This window comes from Myiozetetes cayanensis, unplaced genomic scaffold (assembly GCF_022539395.1).
Source record: "Myiozetetes cayanensis isolate MyiCay16 unplaced genomic scaffold, myiCay2020 scf18, whole genome shotgun sequence".
Taxonomy (NCBI): Eukaryota; Metazoa; Chordata; class Aves; order Passeriformes; family Tyrannidae; genus Myiozetetes; species Myiozetetes cayanensis.
Window position 1 is genome coordinate 15,860,777 of NW_026087389.1, and position 17,588 is coordinate 15,878,364.

General features: G+C 42.8%; 1 protein-coding gene across 5 annotated transcripts in view; it reads right to left on the reverse strand.

Annotated features, from left to right (window-relative positions):
- Positions 1-124: 124 nt before the first annotated feature.
- The window catches only part of LOC126638678 (6-phosphofructo-2-kinase/fructose-2,6-bisphosphatase 4), a 51,650-nt gene continuing 34,186 nt past the window's right edge, over positions 125-17,588 (reverse strand). For 2 of the 5 annotated variants that reach the window (XM_050312763.1, XM_050312762.1), the window contains exons 9-14: positions 17,015-17,161; positions 16,322-16,426; positions 14,514-14,643; positions 14,091-14,153; positions 10,923-10,987; positions 125-2,978 (exon numbers count right to left, since the gene is read on the reverse strand). In XM_050312763.1, coding sequence (XP_050168720.1) covers positions 2,919-2,978; positions 10,923-10,987; positions 14,091-14,153; positions 14,514-14,643; positions 16,322-16,426; positions 17,015-17,161 — 570 coding nt within the window. In that variant the 3' untranslated portion in view covers positions 125-2,918. Of the gene's footprint in view, positions 2,979-7,750; positions 7,826-10,415; positions 10,494-10,922; positions 10,988-14,090; positions 14,154-14,513; positions 14,644-16,321; positions 16,427-17,014; positions 17,162-17,588 lie in introns of those variants that run through there. The other 3 variants (XM_050312765.1, XM_050312767.1, XM_050312764.1) reach the window with 2 other exon arrangements.

Consider the following 17,588-nt stretch of genomic DNA (forward strand, 5'->3'; position numbering starts at 1 on the left):
AGCTCTCGTAACACTGGTGCAATTCCTACGCCTGTGGAAATTGTGGAAACCTGCTGAGGTGCAGGAATGCTCACCTGGCACTTCAGCCACTGGAACTGGACAAGGAAAGAAACACACACGGGTGCACGTTGTAGCATTTGATCTTTATTACTTGGATCAAAGGTCAAATGATTACATTTGTCTGAAAGATCACGACGAAGGCCAACGATGTAAGAAAAGACAATCCCATTCAAGAGACTGCATCTGAGCCAGGCAAGTGCAGTAACAGTCAGAGGCAGTAAAGTAAATGGGTACAAACACAGACAAGGGTTTTCCCCTCTCCTGTCCGTGACCAGTCTGGCAGGAGGGGGGACATACACTTTTAGAAAGTGACAATAATCTGCATTTCTCAACTGTGCCTTCCCAGAAAGGCAGTGATGGTTACACCCCAGGAGAACCCATCACTCACTCCAAATCTACATTCACCTCAACTCTACATTCAAATACAAATACAAATTTACACCTGCTCTTGCCAGCCAGGGTCGGATGCAGTCACTGATGTAGTACCTTCCTAACACAGAACAGACAACTTCTTTTTTTTTTTTTCCTCTTCAAGTATCAGCACAACAGTTTATTTACACTTGTATACAATTCTTTTTACTGAACACCCATTGTAGTAAAACACTCATCACAGTATATTTGAAAGCAGGCTATAAAAATACCTACTGTACATAGAACATTAAGCCTCGAGGATGTTACAGCACCTCTGACAGTTCAGAGAGGTAAAACAAAGGGAGAGAGGAGACACTTCAAGCCGTGCTCACCAGCAAAGAGAAGCAGTTTCTGGGCTCAGCTCTCACTGGGGCAATATTTTCCTTCCACCAACATTTCTTCAGCCAGGTCTGAGCTCAAGAAGTATCACAATCTGCTGGTAAAATCCTGCTTTTTTAATGCAGCCTCCTGGGATTTGCCCTCTGTAGCTTGGGATAAAGCCTGACATTCTCAGTGTAAAAACTTTAACCACTCCTGTCACGGCTGGATGGTGCAGGAGCAAGGGTTGCCTGGCTTTCCCACGCCAAACTGGGGCGAGGAGGGGGAATTACTCCTACAGTTTCACCACAAAGGTGGCCTTGTTAACTCCACATCAATAAATTAACTCCTCTGAGCAGCGCTGTGTGGGCTGTCTCCTCACTCCATAACTACAGACACAGCTGAATTAATAAGGTCTGAAATGGCATTACCAAATGCAGGGATGACACACACACACACACACAAAGCTTTAGACAGCAGCACTTGAAGCAAGTCTTTCTGGTCACACATTCCTCTTCTGAAACAGAATCCAGGGATGCTCTATGGCTTACTTCCAGAGCTGAATATATTGCTGAATTTAGCTTATTAAAAGAAATTAATCACAACAGCAGCACATTATTTAATAAACCCTGCACAAACAAAAGACGATGTAGCCCTTGCCTGCAAAACGATGTTACGAGGGCCTGGTATTTCACACAGGAATTAACAAAACAACAGAACAACCCCAACAACTTACGTGGTAAAAGCTGAATTAACTGAAGAGTTTCCTTAGAAAAAACACAGTCAAACTATCAAAGAATAGTTCTCCTCATTTCAGAGCTAGAGCCAGCAGCAGTGCTGGCAGCTCACTTCAGCTGTCTCGTAACACGCATACAAAATACACTTTGATTTAGTACAGTTAAAAAGGCTGTGGCCTCAACAGACATAGACAATTCCATTTTTAGCACTGGAGTTTCACTAGGCATAAAAGAGCAGAGAAGAACTGGGATGATGGAAGGTGCTTAAAAACAATACAAAAAAAACCCTCAAGGCAGGAGTGCCATGTTAAAATTATTTCAGAATTTACCTGGTGTTTTTCTTGCATGAGCTGTTAGAATGGTTAAACTCACCTAACCTTTCTGTACTGTTTCCTGATGTACGTATTAAATGTTGCTATAAAAGAGAAACATATACTTTTATGTTGAAATACATTCCAAAAATTGCCTAAAGAAAAGAAATAATCACAACACTAACAAGACAAGCAGCTTCTTCAGACCCTGACAGTCTGAATCCTTCTCCCCTCCCTTCCAAACTCAGAGAAGCTGCTCATCCCCTCCCATAACTGCAGCAGACAGGACATGTCTGTCTTTCTCTGTCTCTCTCTTCATTCATTCCCCAAGCTGCCAGCTGTACTCACACTTATGCCCCCCACTTAATACTGTGTCCCCCACTGCCCTCCAAAATACAGCTGAAGACTGGAAAATGTTAAAATCTTACTGAAGCAGCAGAATCTTTCAGGTAGCAAATCTAGCTTTAATGCTTTGATTTTCCAAAGGGAAAGTCTCCCCTCAGAAATTTCAGAAAAACTGTAAGTTGTTGTTGGCAAACCAAAGCTCAATTTAAAACACAGAACAGCTATCAGAGCTGATGGGCTTCTCCATTTAAAGCAGCTTTGCAACATGAAGCCTCCAATGCTCAAAATGTAAAATTTCACCCATTTTAAATACACCATCAAAAAATCTCCACGTAATTCTAGGCAATCATTCACAGTAAAAATAAGAGGAACTCTTAGAAAAACACTTAAAAAGAAAGTAAAGTCTAGTTAAAATCTGACAGTAAAATCAACACGGGCAATTAACCATCTTGCACAGATGAACAGTAAAAACCCACTGAAACTGCACAAATTTACATATGAAAAAAAAAATAAAATCTTAAAACCAACTCCATTCTGCTTCCCACAATCTTTTTACTGATACCTTTCGGCACTGGGAGTTATCCACAACTACAGGTTTTCTCCAAAGAAGCGGAATCACATTCGAAATGTCTCAAAGGGAAGGGGAGGCGTGTTCATCCCGACCCGCTCCGACACCTTCTCCACCTCTGGGCCCTGAGCTGCGCTGGAGGAAGGGCTGCTGCCCCGGGGGCTGGAGCTATAGGTGGGTGGGCACTGTCCTCAAAGCTTCTTCTCTCGACCGATCCACACCTACATTCTGCAAATGTAAAGACAGAAAAAAGACTGTAAAGCAAAGGTCTCACAGCCAGGCGTGGTTTGGCTTAACACCAGGCTATTACTTAGAGATAAGTCTGAATGCTTATTTCCTCAAAATGGTTTGTAAAACACAAGGAATGGTCCCAGTCCCTGAGCTGGAGTCAGAACCAGGCTTTGACTTTGTTCCAGGCACTTCACAGAGCCCCTCAGATACCCAAAAGCAGGATCTCTGCTGCTGGTGAAAAGCATCCCTAAGATATGTATTACAGCAGGTCTGGTAGGACAGTTGGTCTCTGTACACCATATGCAGATCACAGTGTGACGGTTTTTAAGACCTTTTTATCCTTTTAACCACAGTTTTAACCACATCTTTCTAATGCCCTGTCTCTCCTGGTCTTTATGGACATAGTAAAAGGAGAAACAGAACACTGCAAAGGTCATAAACCACACAAGCATCAATAAAATCTGGAGGGAGGGACGCCCACCTCTCCTTGTTCAGAGAACACTGCAGGAAATGACTCCTTAACACCAGCAGCCATAAAGCCAATTCTGATCCTCCCTGTGAGCAGCCAAGTTACTGGAAGAACTCTGAGTAACTCCCTCAAGAGCTGGTAACATGAAGTGTTCCCTAAAGAGCTGGTAACATAAAGTTTAAATGCACTTCAGGGTACACAGGCATGTTGGCAGATGTCACACTGACATCAGGGTATGTTTCAGTGGCTTTATAACCACATTCATTAGAGTTCACTTTCCAAACAAGTCTCTCCAGTCCAACTCCAGGGAAAGGAGAGCCCCTCGAGCACCCAGCAAGGGGCACTCTCAGCACACCAGACACACAACACCATCAGTCAAAACACATCAACTTAAAAAGCAATTCAATCCTCTCCTCAACCCCAGTTTCTAGATTTTTAGCCATTTCTTAAGAAAACAGGATATAAACAAGCAGCACCAGATCTTCTTTGGGGGTTGAAGTGTGCCAACATCACTTCTGCCCTTACCAGTTCTCCTACATCCATGTCAGCCCTTTCCTTTCTCATCAGTCTTCAAGCTCTCAGGTAAATTCCCTTGTTTTCCACCCTAAACACCACACAAAGGTTTCTGAGAACACACACACAGAACACTGGGCAGAGTCCTGAAAACCCCTGCACCCACCAGCACATGGCTTGACCCACTCTGACTTCTCTCTTTGAAGGAAAGTAAAGCAACAACCCAATTTCAGGAAGAAGCTTCTAGAGGAAGCATCTCTTCTACACCAAGGGACACACAGAAAGCACCAACATCTGTCTAAGAACATGAGGAGCTGGCAGAACAAGTCATATTCTGCATGACTACATAGCAGGGGAAAAAAACAACCAGCCAACAGAACATGCTGGCATTTGGTGTGTTTGTTTGTGTTTTTCTTAGCAACTTATGCAACTTATACTCAGAAATTCCTTGGGACTGTGGAGATGTCTCCACAGGCACTCCAAGAATATTGGCTGAAATCTTTTAAGCTGATCATCTGATGTTGATTCAAAGAAAATTAAATGGAGCATGAAATGGAGCATCAGTATGCAGGAATCCAGGGGTACTGGGAATTAATCCCCAAGCAACAAGGACTAGAGAGCTCTAACATGAAACTAAAAGGAAACAAGGTGATTAAGGCATGGCAGAAGATACCTCTCACTGACTGAAATAAGCTGTACTGGATGAAAGCAGCATCTTAGCAAGTGAGACAGACCCAGGGGGAATATCAATACACAGGCAAGAAAGTTGAAACCAAAAAGTGGTTGGATTTGAATAAACACAAACAGGCTGTGGAAGCGAAGCACTGAACTGTCACAGTGAGGGAAGAAAACTCAGATAAACCCTAATAAACACCCCCAAGGGCTTCTTAGACAAACACAATATATAAGAGCAAGACCAGATGAACAGAGGCTTAAAAAGGGACCAGTATCCTCATTAACAATAAATGGATTCCTACTCATAGGAATCCCATTAGATGAGATGATGGCAGCTGGGATTGTATCCACTTCCAGAACAGCCAAGGGCATGCAGAGGGAAGAGCTGTGCAATGAGGACAGTGCTGCTGCTCAGAAAGGTGACTGAGGTTACTGCCCTACTTTTGGGACCAAAAGGTGGCTCTGCAACTGCTCAGCACTACCTTCCCAAAGCACACACCTGGACAAACCACCATCCTGCCACACACCAGCAGCAACATGGTCTGAAGAGGCTGGGAAACACAGCAGTGGGAATAAAACCCACACACACCTCTTGTGAATACTCTTTCTACCAAGGCATACGGACTCTCACTCAGTCAGCCCAGGCAGGGGTTCACTGCTTCCAGGGCCCGCTCCCTGAGGCAGGAGCAGCGTCACTCTGCCTTACACAAGGGTCCATCTCACCCAGTCCTCCCTGAAAAGACTCAAAACAGACAGATTAACTCAAATACACTCCTATATCACCATTGTTCTTCTCCTCATTACACTCTTCCCTTCGTACAGTTTTTCCCTACAGAGCAGAGCCTCCCCCAGCAAAGTGCTGTCAGTCTCTGAACAGGACAGGCCCTGCCATCCCAGTTCTACTTTGATTTAGCTACATGTGATCTGTGATCTTCACAGCAGAACAGGAAGATTTCACAGAAAGGCTCCTCTAAGGAAAAGGAGAAGCCTCTAGGGACAAGAACCAACACAGGCACAAAGACAGAAATAAACAGCACGATACAAACATTCCAGCCTCCATCAGGCAGCTTTCCCACGGCAAAGCTGTGCCACCAACTGTCCCTGCCACTCCCCGTCCAGCATCAGGCCTTTTGTTACTGAGGAAGTAAGCCAGAGAGGACTGTTGAGCAATCCTGCTGTAAGAGGAGACCCCTTAGAGCATTCTGCTTTTAAATATCCGCTTCACTCCGTTGCACACATCAGCACAATGAGTGCTGTGCTCAGCAGAGAACAACACGCAGCCACAGCCCCAGGAAATCGGGCTGGCAGCAGCTGGCAGGGGTGGAGGGTCCTGGGTGCTTCTGCTGCTTCTCCTTCCTCTACAACCTCTGCCAGAACAGGCAAGCTCAGCTTTCCTCTCCAGCCACGTTCCTGCCTTGTCCATCCTCCCCGTCCATTTTCTCCGACAGCCCGAGCCCTCCTTTCTCAAGCAGCAAAACTCAGTTTTTCCACAGCAGACACCTGCACACGTTTTGGCTCCATCAAAAATGCAACACATTTAGTTTAAATTATTTCCTGCAGAGGTGACAGCACTCCGAGCTGTCTCCATGCAGCTACTCAGTACCCAACTCTGGCCAGATCCCTGCTACCCCTGGGAATGCCACCTCAGCTGTCAGGTAAGAGCAACCACACTCGCTAACTGGTGTGTGCAAGAGGGTATGGCAGCTCAGGTCTCCTCCAGAGCTCATGCCCAGGGGCTGGAGCAATTAAACAAGGAAAAGTGACCAAACACTCCTGTGTCACGGTCATAAACAGCAACAGGAAAATGATCCAGGTTCCCCCAGCCCATCCTGGGACGCTGGTTTAACTAAATACCAAGCAGTACAGCAGGAGGCTTTTTGGCCAGGAGGTTATTTGGTTATGGCAGACATTTCCAACTTCTGAAAACTTCACTATAACTTTAGAAGTGCAGATATGCAACACATTCTTTCTGAAATCCTGGTTCTGGAAAAACGTACTACCTGAGAAACCCAACAGATAAAAGCTTTCCACAACCTACATTCACCCTTGCTTACATTCAAGACTAAAAGACCCCCTTAGAAAACAGTTCCAGGATATGGTGGGTTTTCTGCCTTTCCTACCTTAGTGGTGTCTACTCAATGGCACAGGTGATTCCCATGGCCTCATGTTGCCCATCGTGCCCAGGAAGGCCCCGAGGCACCACGTCCCCAACAACCTGCAGCCTGTGAGAGTTGTTCAGTTTTGGATTCATGCCCTGCTGGTTTGAGATCCCCTGTCTGCTGGAGCACAACCCAGCTTCAAAATCCTCTAACCCTCCTGTTCTGAAACAGTCAAGTGGTGCTTACTGGAGCCCAGATAAAATCTGGGTACAAAACAACTGGAGCAGAACTGTAAATGCTTGATCAGCCGTGTCTGTACAAGAAGCAGGAAAAGAGGGAATTTAAAATCACTTCTGCTGACGGGCAAACCCTAAAGCCGAGTTAATGCAGAACATCTGTTAACAAAAGTCATATATTAAAAACATTTATACACATTCCTCTTCTTTGAATAATTGTCCTGGAACTAAGTGAAGACTTGCTACCCTTCTCCAACAGTACATTATTAATTAGCATGTGTAGAGCACTAGTGCTATGGACCAGCAGGATTAGGGGTTTACAACTATGGGTTGCTACTTTACACTACACAGCAGTCCAATCACTCCCAAGGGCACTGAAACAGATAGTACTGGTGCCTAGAAAACAAACTTCAGACTTTCTTATCTCACACAGGATGTTGTGTTTCATGGCTTTCATAAATACACTGCAACTAGCACTAAATGATTGCTGGCTGCTACAGTAAAACTTAATGCTGCAGGATATTTAAATTACAGCAATTTACAAAACCAGCACTCCAGCAAGAGCCGATCAATGTTTGATAAGTCATCCACAATAAATCAGCCAGTGCAACAGTTTTATTGTGATTTGATAATCTTTTCAAGGCTGTACAGACATTTGGTTTGGATTATGAGTTGGGTTGGGGTGGGGCTTTTTTATTTCAAAGTGATTGAAATTATTAGTTTTTCAATTTATTTTGAAGTAGTAGGATGAAAACAGCACCCCAAGTTCAATAGTTGATCAGCACACAGGATTCATTGATGAGCAGGGACTGTTACAAGAGCGTCCTCGGGAGGTCTGGAAATGTCTACATTCTGTATAATAATAAAAATACAGAGAATATTTATCATGCAGCAGTACGAGCAACAAAACCACCCATCAGATTCCTTCACAAGTACACAGCTGCATTGATTCAGAAGCAGTGATTTTTTTTTTAACCCCCCACACCCCAAGAGTGCAGCAGAGTGACAGCCAGTCACTGTCCCAGAGCGAGACAGCAGGAAAATGTATTTACAGCAATCACTGACCCCCCGCTGACAGCACTACCAAAAGCTCAAGTCATTCACATTTAGGAAGAAGTCTTTTACAGGCCCAAGCAGGAATCTACTTAATCATGTGCTTCAGCACATACACATCTATCCATTAGGCAACTTGCAGTGTTTTACTGAACTATGCCACACACTTCTGTCCCAAGAGAAGACTTGTGACATTTGTTTGTGTTATAGGCACATACCAACCCTGACAAAATTAAAAGATATATTCTCAGACACGCCAATCTTTCAAGGTTGATTACACCAACTAGGTGTCACCTCATTTTGCAAAGGCTGCAGAAAAAACCATGACATTCAATTATTCAAAACCAAACAAAACCAAGAGCCCAGCACAGCCAAATGCTCCTGCTGGGAAGTACAGCTGAGGGCAGCCACATGGAACCAGCTCAGGAATCACACCTGCCCCATACACCTCATGCAAGTCCCAAAGACCCTGCAATCAGTATTCTCCCTTCTACCAAGAGAGCAGACTATAATAAACTGTTCTGAAGCTCCTTACGAGACCCATTTTAGGCCAAATCATTGCCAGTTCTTCAAACTTCATGCTGACAGGCTGCCTGAGTCTTACTTGTTTCACAGCTTTCACCACCACCTCCCTCTCCCCTCCCCAAACTCAAAAGGAAATCTGGGTTTCGTGCTACGAGCAATCTCCCTGTCAGTCATTCACCAACTAAGCCAGAGATGCAAAGCAGACATTTCACCCCAGTGCTTGTTTTCTGGCCCAAAGAGGGGACCCAAAGCAACTCCCCTGAATTATTTTCAGTAAAAGACCATAGACTCCTTCACTGGAAAAGGTCAGAACTTCGGCCACTGTACTGCCGACAAACACAAGGCTTCAATCCGCTCCAGACAAAACCACCATGGTACAATGAAGTTCACACATACCAGAAACAAACACTCCAGAGCCTTGCCTGCATTTCTGCCACGTGAAAATAGAGGCTTTCAGCTGAGCCCAAAAGGAGGGCACTGTTCTGGACTACAAGTGACTGGTGGGGGCACAGAACAGCCCACTGGGCAATTCTCAATCCAACAGTTTCATTGTTTAACAATGTTGTTATGTGATGCTGCATTTAATTAAATGCTCTGACTTCAATAGACCACTTGAAAACTTAATTTTACAGAAGTAATTGACATTTTTGTAGGTGATGAAAATCAAAGCTTTTGAAATTTTCATAGTTCTGTGAGCAGCATTTAAATGCAAACAGGACCAACTCAGTCCTTCAATCAGACCTCCTAAATGAACAGTGTCACCACCCACAATCACCAGGCTGGGTTTCCTTCGGGGTAGAGGGAGAAGGGAATTTGAGAGGTTTTAATAAAAATGCCTCTGCTCCTTTTTTTTTTTCTTCTTTTAATATTCATTAACTCAATTTACTTCTGTTCCCATTAGTCTTGTGTCTTTGTGTCCACTGCAATGGAACTGTTTGCATGATCCTCTACATGCACCTGGAACACAGACACCCCACACCAGCATGGCCACATCACCAGCTAGACACATTGAGAGTCACTTGGATATTTATTTCAGTCACTTGAAATAAACCACCTCAGTTAGAGGAATGCTATTTTCAACAACATTTAGCAAGCTGTAAATTCACCAGCACCAATATTTTAATCAGCCAAACGAAAGATTCAGTTCATCTACATTATTTAACACGGATAACCTACTGCTCCGAGACATCCTCATTTATTTTCACCACGCTTCTCCAACTTCAGGCCCTGTGAAAACAGATTTCCTAAACCTGACAAACCAAACTAAGACACAAAAGTGGTAAAGCAGAATGACAGAGCAGAAAGGGAAGTAGAGAATAAATATGCAAAGCCATTGTCTAACAGAAAATGTCTTGGCTACGGGTGACCAAAAGTCAGTATTTTCAGAACTCAGAATGCCCACGCCATTACAACAAAACTTCTTCACAGAGCCCTCCAGCATGAATTCTGCACAAAAGTGTGCCCTCAGGTAAGAAAGGCATTTTGTGTCTTATGCCCTACTGAATACATTTATCACTATAGTCCTTTCCACCATAAGCCATTGTTCTGAAAACCACCAAACACAGTCCTTTTTTCTCATGTTATCAAACTGACTTTCAGTTCACCAGCAGGCACCACCTGTAACCTCAGCATGGAATCAGTGCCACACCTGGGGGCATCTGCAATAGCATGAGGATCTGCAAGGGGACCAGAGATTTTTAATCATGGCACGTTTCACACAACTTTCAGAACATAACAATGGAAGAGCTTTGCACAAGCAGCAGAATCAACCTAAGCTCAGGTCAACACTGAGGAGCAGAGAAACACGTGCCTGACACAGGGAGATCATGAAGCTGCCGTGGTCTGACATCTCATCTGCACTTACATTTCACACAAACGCTCAATTTCCTTGCCCCGGTTGTCCTGCTGTATCCCGAGATCTAGTCTTCCTCTCCAGCTTTGGCTTAAAACACAGGTGACATCATCAATTCCTCTTTTTCACACAGCAAGGATCGCAGGGATTAAAAAGCTGATGATCTCTCTCTCTCTCCAAAACAAGCGTGGCATTCACAACATAACTTTTGGACTACACCCTACTTCTGCTCAGTGACAAAGCCTGGCAGGACTTCATGCAGTTTTCAGATTGACACCACATCTTCAACTTCACATTCATTTTTTGAAGATAAACTATTCCAGCTCTAACTCATATAATAAAGATAAATTTGCCCAGTAAAAAGGATTTCCCCGCCAACAGTAAACCAGTAGTAAAGCTTGATACATAAAATTAAATACACTCAGTCAAGTTATCAAATCATTTCTAACCACAAGGACAAGGAAAATCAGCTCAGACAGTACATTACATCAAGTTCTCCAAGTTGAGAGATATTCTTACCTCGGGTTTATCTCTGTGTGTGTTTACAGCTTCCACATTCAGAAATATAGATTCTACTTTACATCCTGTTGATAAAAAAACATTTTTTAAAATACACCTGCTTTAAAAGTGAAGTTATAGTAAAGATGCAATCTAATTTTGAGTTGGTGAAGGTTAATCACTTTCCACCCTTCTGATTTATACCAGAATTTGCCTGAATTATGAAGAGCTAAAGCTACTGAAATTAATCTATTTAATTAATCTAGTGAGGAACACTACTCTCAGTCTGATAATCCATCTCCTCACCTTAGTTCTACCATTATTTTCTTTGAAACAAATTCTTATTTTGTTAAACATACGTGAATGTTCAAGTGAGAAAGTTCTTACTTGTAACTCTTTTGTTTTTAAACATCCGAGATGTCTTAGAATTTCACTGTAATACAGAAGATAAACGCTGCTCTCATTTTTAAACATAAAAATGATCACAAAAAGGTACAGTGTGTTGTTAGCAACCCCCATTCCCCTACACATGCAAAACAGCTTTAATCCCCAGCTAAATGGAACTCCAGCATTGACTCCTGAAAAGGAACTTCTGCTTTACATTCAAAAATTCAAAACTCCAGTGAAGGAAGAAAAATTTAACGGTCAGAAGAAACAACAATTTCCCAGATGGTATAAACTTAGGTTATTACATAATTACTCAATCTACCATGGGACCAGCATTGTAAGAAATATCTGACTGCCAAACACTGTTGTATCTCACATGAGCATAACCTCTGTAAGCTACTCCTACTCTACACAACATTCATTAATAGTTCCTTTGACCTACCACAGAGACCATCTTCTATCACAAATAGGCTGTTGGATTTTTCTCCTCACTTATTTCCTGAAGTCATAACACACTCCACAGAATTAGTACAAGACAAAAAAAAATAATTTCTTAGAAAGACACTGCACTTGAAAAAAAAATAAATTAGTAAGGCAAGTATTTACCTTCCTTTAGGGAAACCTATTCTGAGAAAGCCCATTTGGCAGATACACTGCAAGCACTGCAGGAGGGCCAGCACTCAGAAAAATAGTCAACCATAAAACAGGTTTTAAGGAGGAGAAGCACACATCTCCCACTGGAACAGGACCCTTAGTTTTCCTTCTGTTCACGGATCCACTGTGACCCAAGCAAAACAAGCTCTGGCCCCTGCTGCTGGCCATTACTAATGGCTGGTTACACAGTCTTACAGCCTTACTAAGCCTGGTTACATAAAGACCTCTCAGTTCTTACTGAGTTTAAGATCTGAAAAAAGCATCATATGGAAAGCTTTAAATATAAACTAAAGGGACATGAGTTACTCCACAACGTGCCTACTCCCAGTTCATTTTTAATTACTGATGGCCAAGTTCGTACCTACAGCAAGCTGCAGTTTCTCCTTCCTGTGTGCTCCCACACAGACCACCTCTAAACTGGATTGCTGGGTAAAGGTCTCATTTATCCTAATCCAACTGTCAGGCTCTAACAGATGTTCCCCTACTGCAGATCAGACACTTAAGGCGGGAATGATGCTGCTTCCAGCGCCAGGATGAGCAAACCCCCGGGGGAGGCATTTGCCCAGAACAGGATCAGCTGGAAGGCATTAAACACGCCAGGTCTGATCCTGCATCCTGCCTCGCTGGAGCCGAGTGATGCATCAGCTTGAAATAATACCAGAGATCAGTCCTGCAGAAATGTGTCCTCAGATGGCTGAATTCCAAAAAGCAGGTTGACTGAACTGTGCTAATCAGACATCCATACCAAACTCTTTAAAAATAGGACTGTGGTATTTCTTTCACTGTGGTCAAAAGGGCAAGGACAGTATTTCGTATTGTTTTGTTTCCTTCCTCATTCAGTGTGTGAGCACACACTGTAAACATCCAGGCCCTCTTAAAATTTATGAATGGTCACCCAGCTACCCACAAAAAAACCCCAACCGACCAACCAACCACACACAACAAAAATTCATCAGAAAACCCCCACAAAACCAAAGACAACCCCAAACAAAAACATCTCAGTGGAAACAGGCTAGAGACTAGTGAGTAAAAAAAAAAAGTAGTTTTAACTGCTCTAAATCTCTATTTTCAAAACTCCAGCTTGTCATGCAGGGATGGGAACACCAGATGTCACCACAGCACAGGCAGTTTTTACTGTAGGACAATGCAGCAATTAAATGACAAAAATCTCTTCAGGCAGATTTCCCAGTGTGGCAGTTACTCTGTTTCATAATGTACTTTGTTTCAGCTTTTTTTGAAACTTAACATTTGAACAAAATACAGGTCTAGACTGCTACTTTTCAAAGCTGATAATCAAAAACAGCTTTGCACTTCTGACTCATGACTGGACTAGCATTTTTGGGCAATCCATTTCCTGGTGAGTTGTGCAGATAGTTCTCTGTCTATAGATGATCTTCTGAAGTGTGATGAAATATCAGAAGATACAACTCAGCCATCACTTAAACTAACAGCAGGTACACATTAAGCTGAGGTTGAAACACACAGAACTTCATCAGCAATCAGCCTAAAACCCAAAGCAGGGCATGTTACAACCCACACCCCACGCTGCCCAAGCTGGCAGAGGAGCCCAGTGAAAGCCCCTGAGCCAAGCACTGGTAACAGCTGCTGACAAACCATGCCAACATCAACAAACAAGGTGATGTGTGTGGTACTGTGAAGGTCCATGAAAAAATACACTTCAGGAAAAGAGAACAAAGCTACTAAAGGCTAAGGGAACACCCTTTGTATGATGATAAACCTATATAAATGTAAATTGGCCGGTCTTCTAAAAAGCAATACCCTCCAATACATCAAGGAAAACTGAGATCTTGCTGTACCAGACGAGTAAATGCATGGGTTTGCCAGAAGTAGTGGAATAGCACAAGAACTGAGCACAGAACTGTCCTCTAGCACTTACAGCCACTGGTGATTTTAGGCATTCACTAACACATAGGTATTTCCTGGCATAAGGCAAAGCAAATGTAACCCAAAAGATTCACTGATTCTAACCAAAGCTGTGCAGGCAAACAGGCAATGTCAAACCTAACAGTTCAATTCCACTGTAAAGCAAAATAAACTTAGGTTTGATTTAAATGCTTCACAACCTTTCCTGACGACAAAGACAGTACAGTTAAGACTCACATATTACATATACTTAATTCCACTTACCATAAGCCACTGGCGTTAGCTTTAAGACAGTATGCAGTGGGCACTTCAGGTAAGGCAGTTGTTCTGAGAAATCGAACCATAAATTACATATGAAATACAGGTTACAAGCAACTTCTTTATTATGTTACAGGTCAACCACTTAAATGAGTTTTCATCTGACAGTATATCTGTTTTCTTCCCTAGCATGCAAACAGAGATGCTAATCAAACAGAGCAAAAAAACAGTTTCAGGTGAGGAGCAGCTCAATAACATCACCTACCAAGATTCAAGTGTGGGTCAAATATAAAAAAATTACACTTGGGTACTTGCCTAACACAACCACCCCCTGATGATACAGGAAACGGTTAGAATTTAGTGTTTGGAACCTTAATCAGTTAATTTTCAAAAAAACAGACCATTTCTAATATATCAAGGAAGACTTACCTGCGGGCTTGTCAAGAAAATACGCGAGCAAGCAGCGCATGACAGCTTGGTGACATATGACAAGCACATTTTCCTGCCTTTCAAGTTCCATAATTACAGGCTCCAGTCTCTGAACAAGATCTTCATAGGACTGGGTGGGGAGGAGAAATACACAGCACATTAAAAAGGGAAAACTCTTTGAACAGTGTATGTATATACAGGGGATCTTACTTTCATATTCTATAGTGCACAGACAATACTGTAATAATAATTTTCCTTAAACTGAGCACACAGTTCGGGTCTTCCAGACTATCAAAGAGCAGACACATAAAATAAATCTCCCTCATGGAAAACCTTTATTAAATTAGCCACTTTGATCAAGAATTTCCACAAAATCCCTAGAATTTAATTCACATCACCTGCAAATATACAGGTTAAGTCTTGCACATTATTTCCTATACCTCATCTTCAAAAGCATCCCTCTTCCAAGCAAAAATCTGGGAAGCCCAGCCTACAGTAAGCACACAAAGACTTTACAAAGCTCAACTTGTTCAGGCTGCCCTTTGAAAACAAACCATGGGCTTGTTGAAGCGGCCTGGTGACAGCAGCCACCATCCCACCAGAAATCCCAGAGCGAGGAGAATGGATGTTCTTTCGAGTGCACAGGGAATCTGCTGCAGGAACGTTGCTGCTGGTGAACGGCAGGGTTTCTGCTTGTGCATGATTAAGTCAATTTTCATGTCCACAGTAAAGACAATACTTCTGAAACACATCATGCAATGCAGGTGTGGAGAACTCAGCACATCCCTCAGCAGGGCAGGGACTGACCACAGCAAAAGCCTTTGCCCTGGTCCCAAGGCAGGATGGAAAGTGGTCCTTCTGACTGAGCCCAGGGCAAGAGAAAGCCCCTGCTCTCCAGCCAGCTGTGCAAACCCCCTGGGACTGTTACCAGGGACACAAAACTGCCTTTGACAAACACACAAATCTACCTTTGACAAACGGCTGAGCTCAACTAATCACCCCAAGGCGCTGAGGGAGTTTGAAATGTTTGTCACCATCCCGGAGGACGGCACCGGTTTGAAAAACAAACAGTCCTTGTTCAAATGGATTAGGAGAACTCTGCAGCTTAATGACTGCCTCATTAGTAGGACCGGGGGTCACACTCCCAGGAACGCTGCTCTTATCACAGTGATTGCTCCTGACTGCTGAGGAAGATGATGACAGAGCTCTGGTTCCCCACGACACAAACAGGGAGCAGCTGGTCCAATTACTCCTCCACCCTGCTGCCCAGAATCCTGAGCCTTCAGCACCCACTGACAGGCCCTGTGACCATCTGGTAATTGCTGCACAGTAATGGGGTTGCTTTAGAAAAGCTGTCACCAAGTGATTTTCCCAGAGGGAAGGAGTGTAATAAAGTGAAAGACCAATGTAGCTTGAGATTCCCCCAGCATTTCATCCAGAGCTGCCTGCAAAACAGCCATCACCAAGAGCAAGGATGAATAGAAACAGCCCAACTTGGCAGTATTCTTGCATATGCAACAGTTGAAGCCTTGTAATTCTTCCTGCTTTATCACTGCAGGACCAGCACAGAGCCCATGCCCACAAGATCAAAGCTCTCCACTGTTTTTCTAAATTTATTGTTCTATTTTTCAAGCCCTGACTCAAATTAAATGGTCTGGGCTCAAATGTTGCAAGCTCTGATGTACTTTGGAGAAAGCACAACAAATAACCTTTTCATTGATTTTTAAAATTTATTTTTCCTAAGGCCAGCATGCATGTATTCAATCAGACAAGGAAGCCTTCACCTTAAAAAATTAAAAATAGCATACCTCCCCTTTAGGATATCTGTATCTGTATTTGTCTTGGTCTCTCAGTGCAAATTCAAGCGGGTAATTTTCCTGTATTTCCTCATATGTCATTTCTTCACACACTCCCTGTAGGTTATGAAAACAATTAAACCCCATGTATTTCCAGCAATGCCAAAAACAGATATCACTGTTAAATAAAACCATATCTAAATAACCTTTAACGATTTTATTTTGTTACTCTGACACTTAAAATTGTCATACATGATAAACAGGACACTCAGCTGGACTCAGATGTGGTTAGAAGGAATCATTAAATGCCTGTATAGGTTAAGTTACATATATGGACAGACGAGGTCACATTTCATCTATTAAGCCTGCTTATATATCTTAGAGGTGCAGTTGGAAGTGCCAACTAGCAAGCCACAACTACCCTAAAATTCTTTCCAACCCCCACTTACCCAAAATTTCATAATATTATGGCTTCAACAGGGAAATGTTTTACTGGGAAAGACACAGCAAGAATAAATCAACTAAGGCAAAATTTAATAAAACGTTTAGCCTAGTTAACAGGAATTAATGACAATTTTTCCAGCCTCTAGAAGCAGCTTCAATGACTTTCCATCCCATAAAAGGCATATTATTAAAATACTAAGTACTTCCTTCATCCCTAGCAATCAAAGCAACTTATTAGACACTTAAAAGAGAAGAACTTACAGCATCTATCTCATTCAAAACCTTCCACTGCTCATAAGGCACTCCCAAGGCTTCAGCAGTCTGAATCGTCCTTTTCATCTGGCTGGTCCAAACCTTCAGATCTTTGATATTTTGCTCATTAATAAACTGTGCCAAGCTTTTGGCAAACTGAAAGAAAAACCATGAGACACTGGATGAGGGCTCAGAGCCAACACACTGTGTCCAGTTTGGAATACATGGGCTCTAGCCTCTGTAAACTCATTATAACTCCTCCAAAATACTGTCAAAGTTTTCACTAAGAAATACAACACACTCCGTTATCCGAGTGCGAGAGGAGAGGAAAGAAAAGTAGTACAAGGAAAATCCAAGTCTTCTGCGGTTCCCGACTTCATTTCCAGGAATTTTCCTTTCAGCTTTAACTTGTGTATTTTCCCGATTATCCAACTAGTCAGGATTTTACAAAGATACAGTTAAAAAATAAAGCCCTCTTGCCAGCTGCTCTGTGCTGCAGGATAAAGAGGAATTTCAGCCAGCAGAAAGACAAACAGATAAAAGAGTACAGACCAAATCACAACACACCAAGTGCCCACCCTGT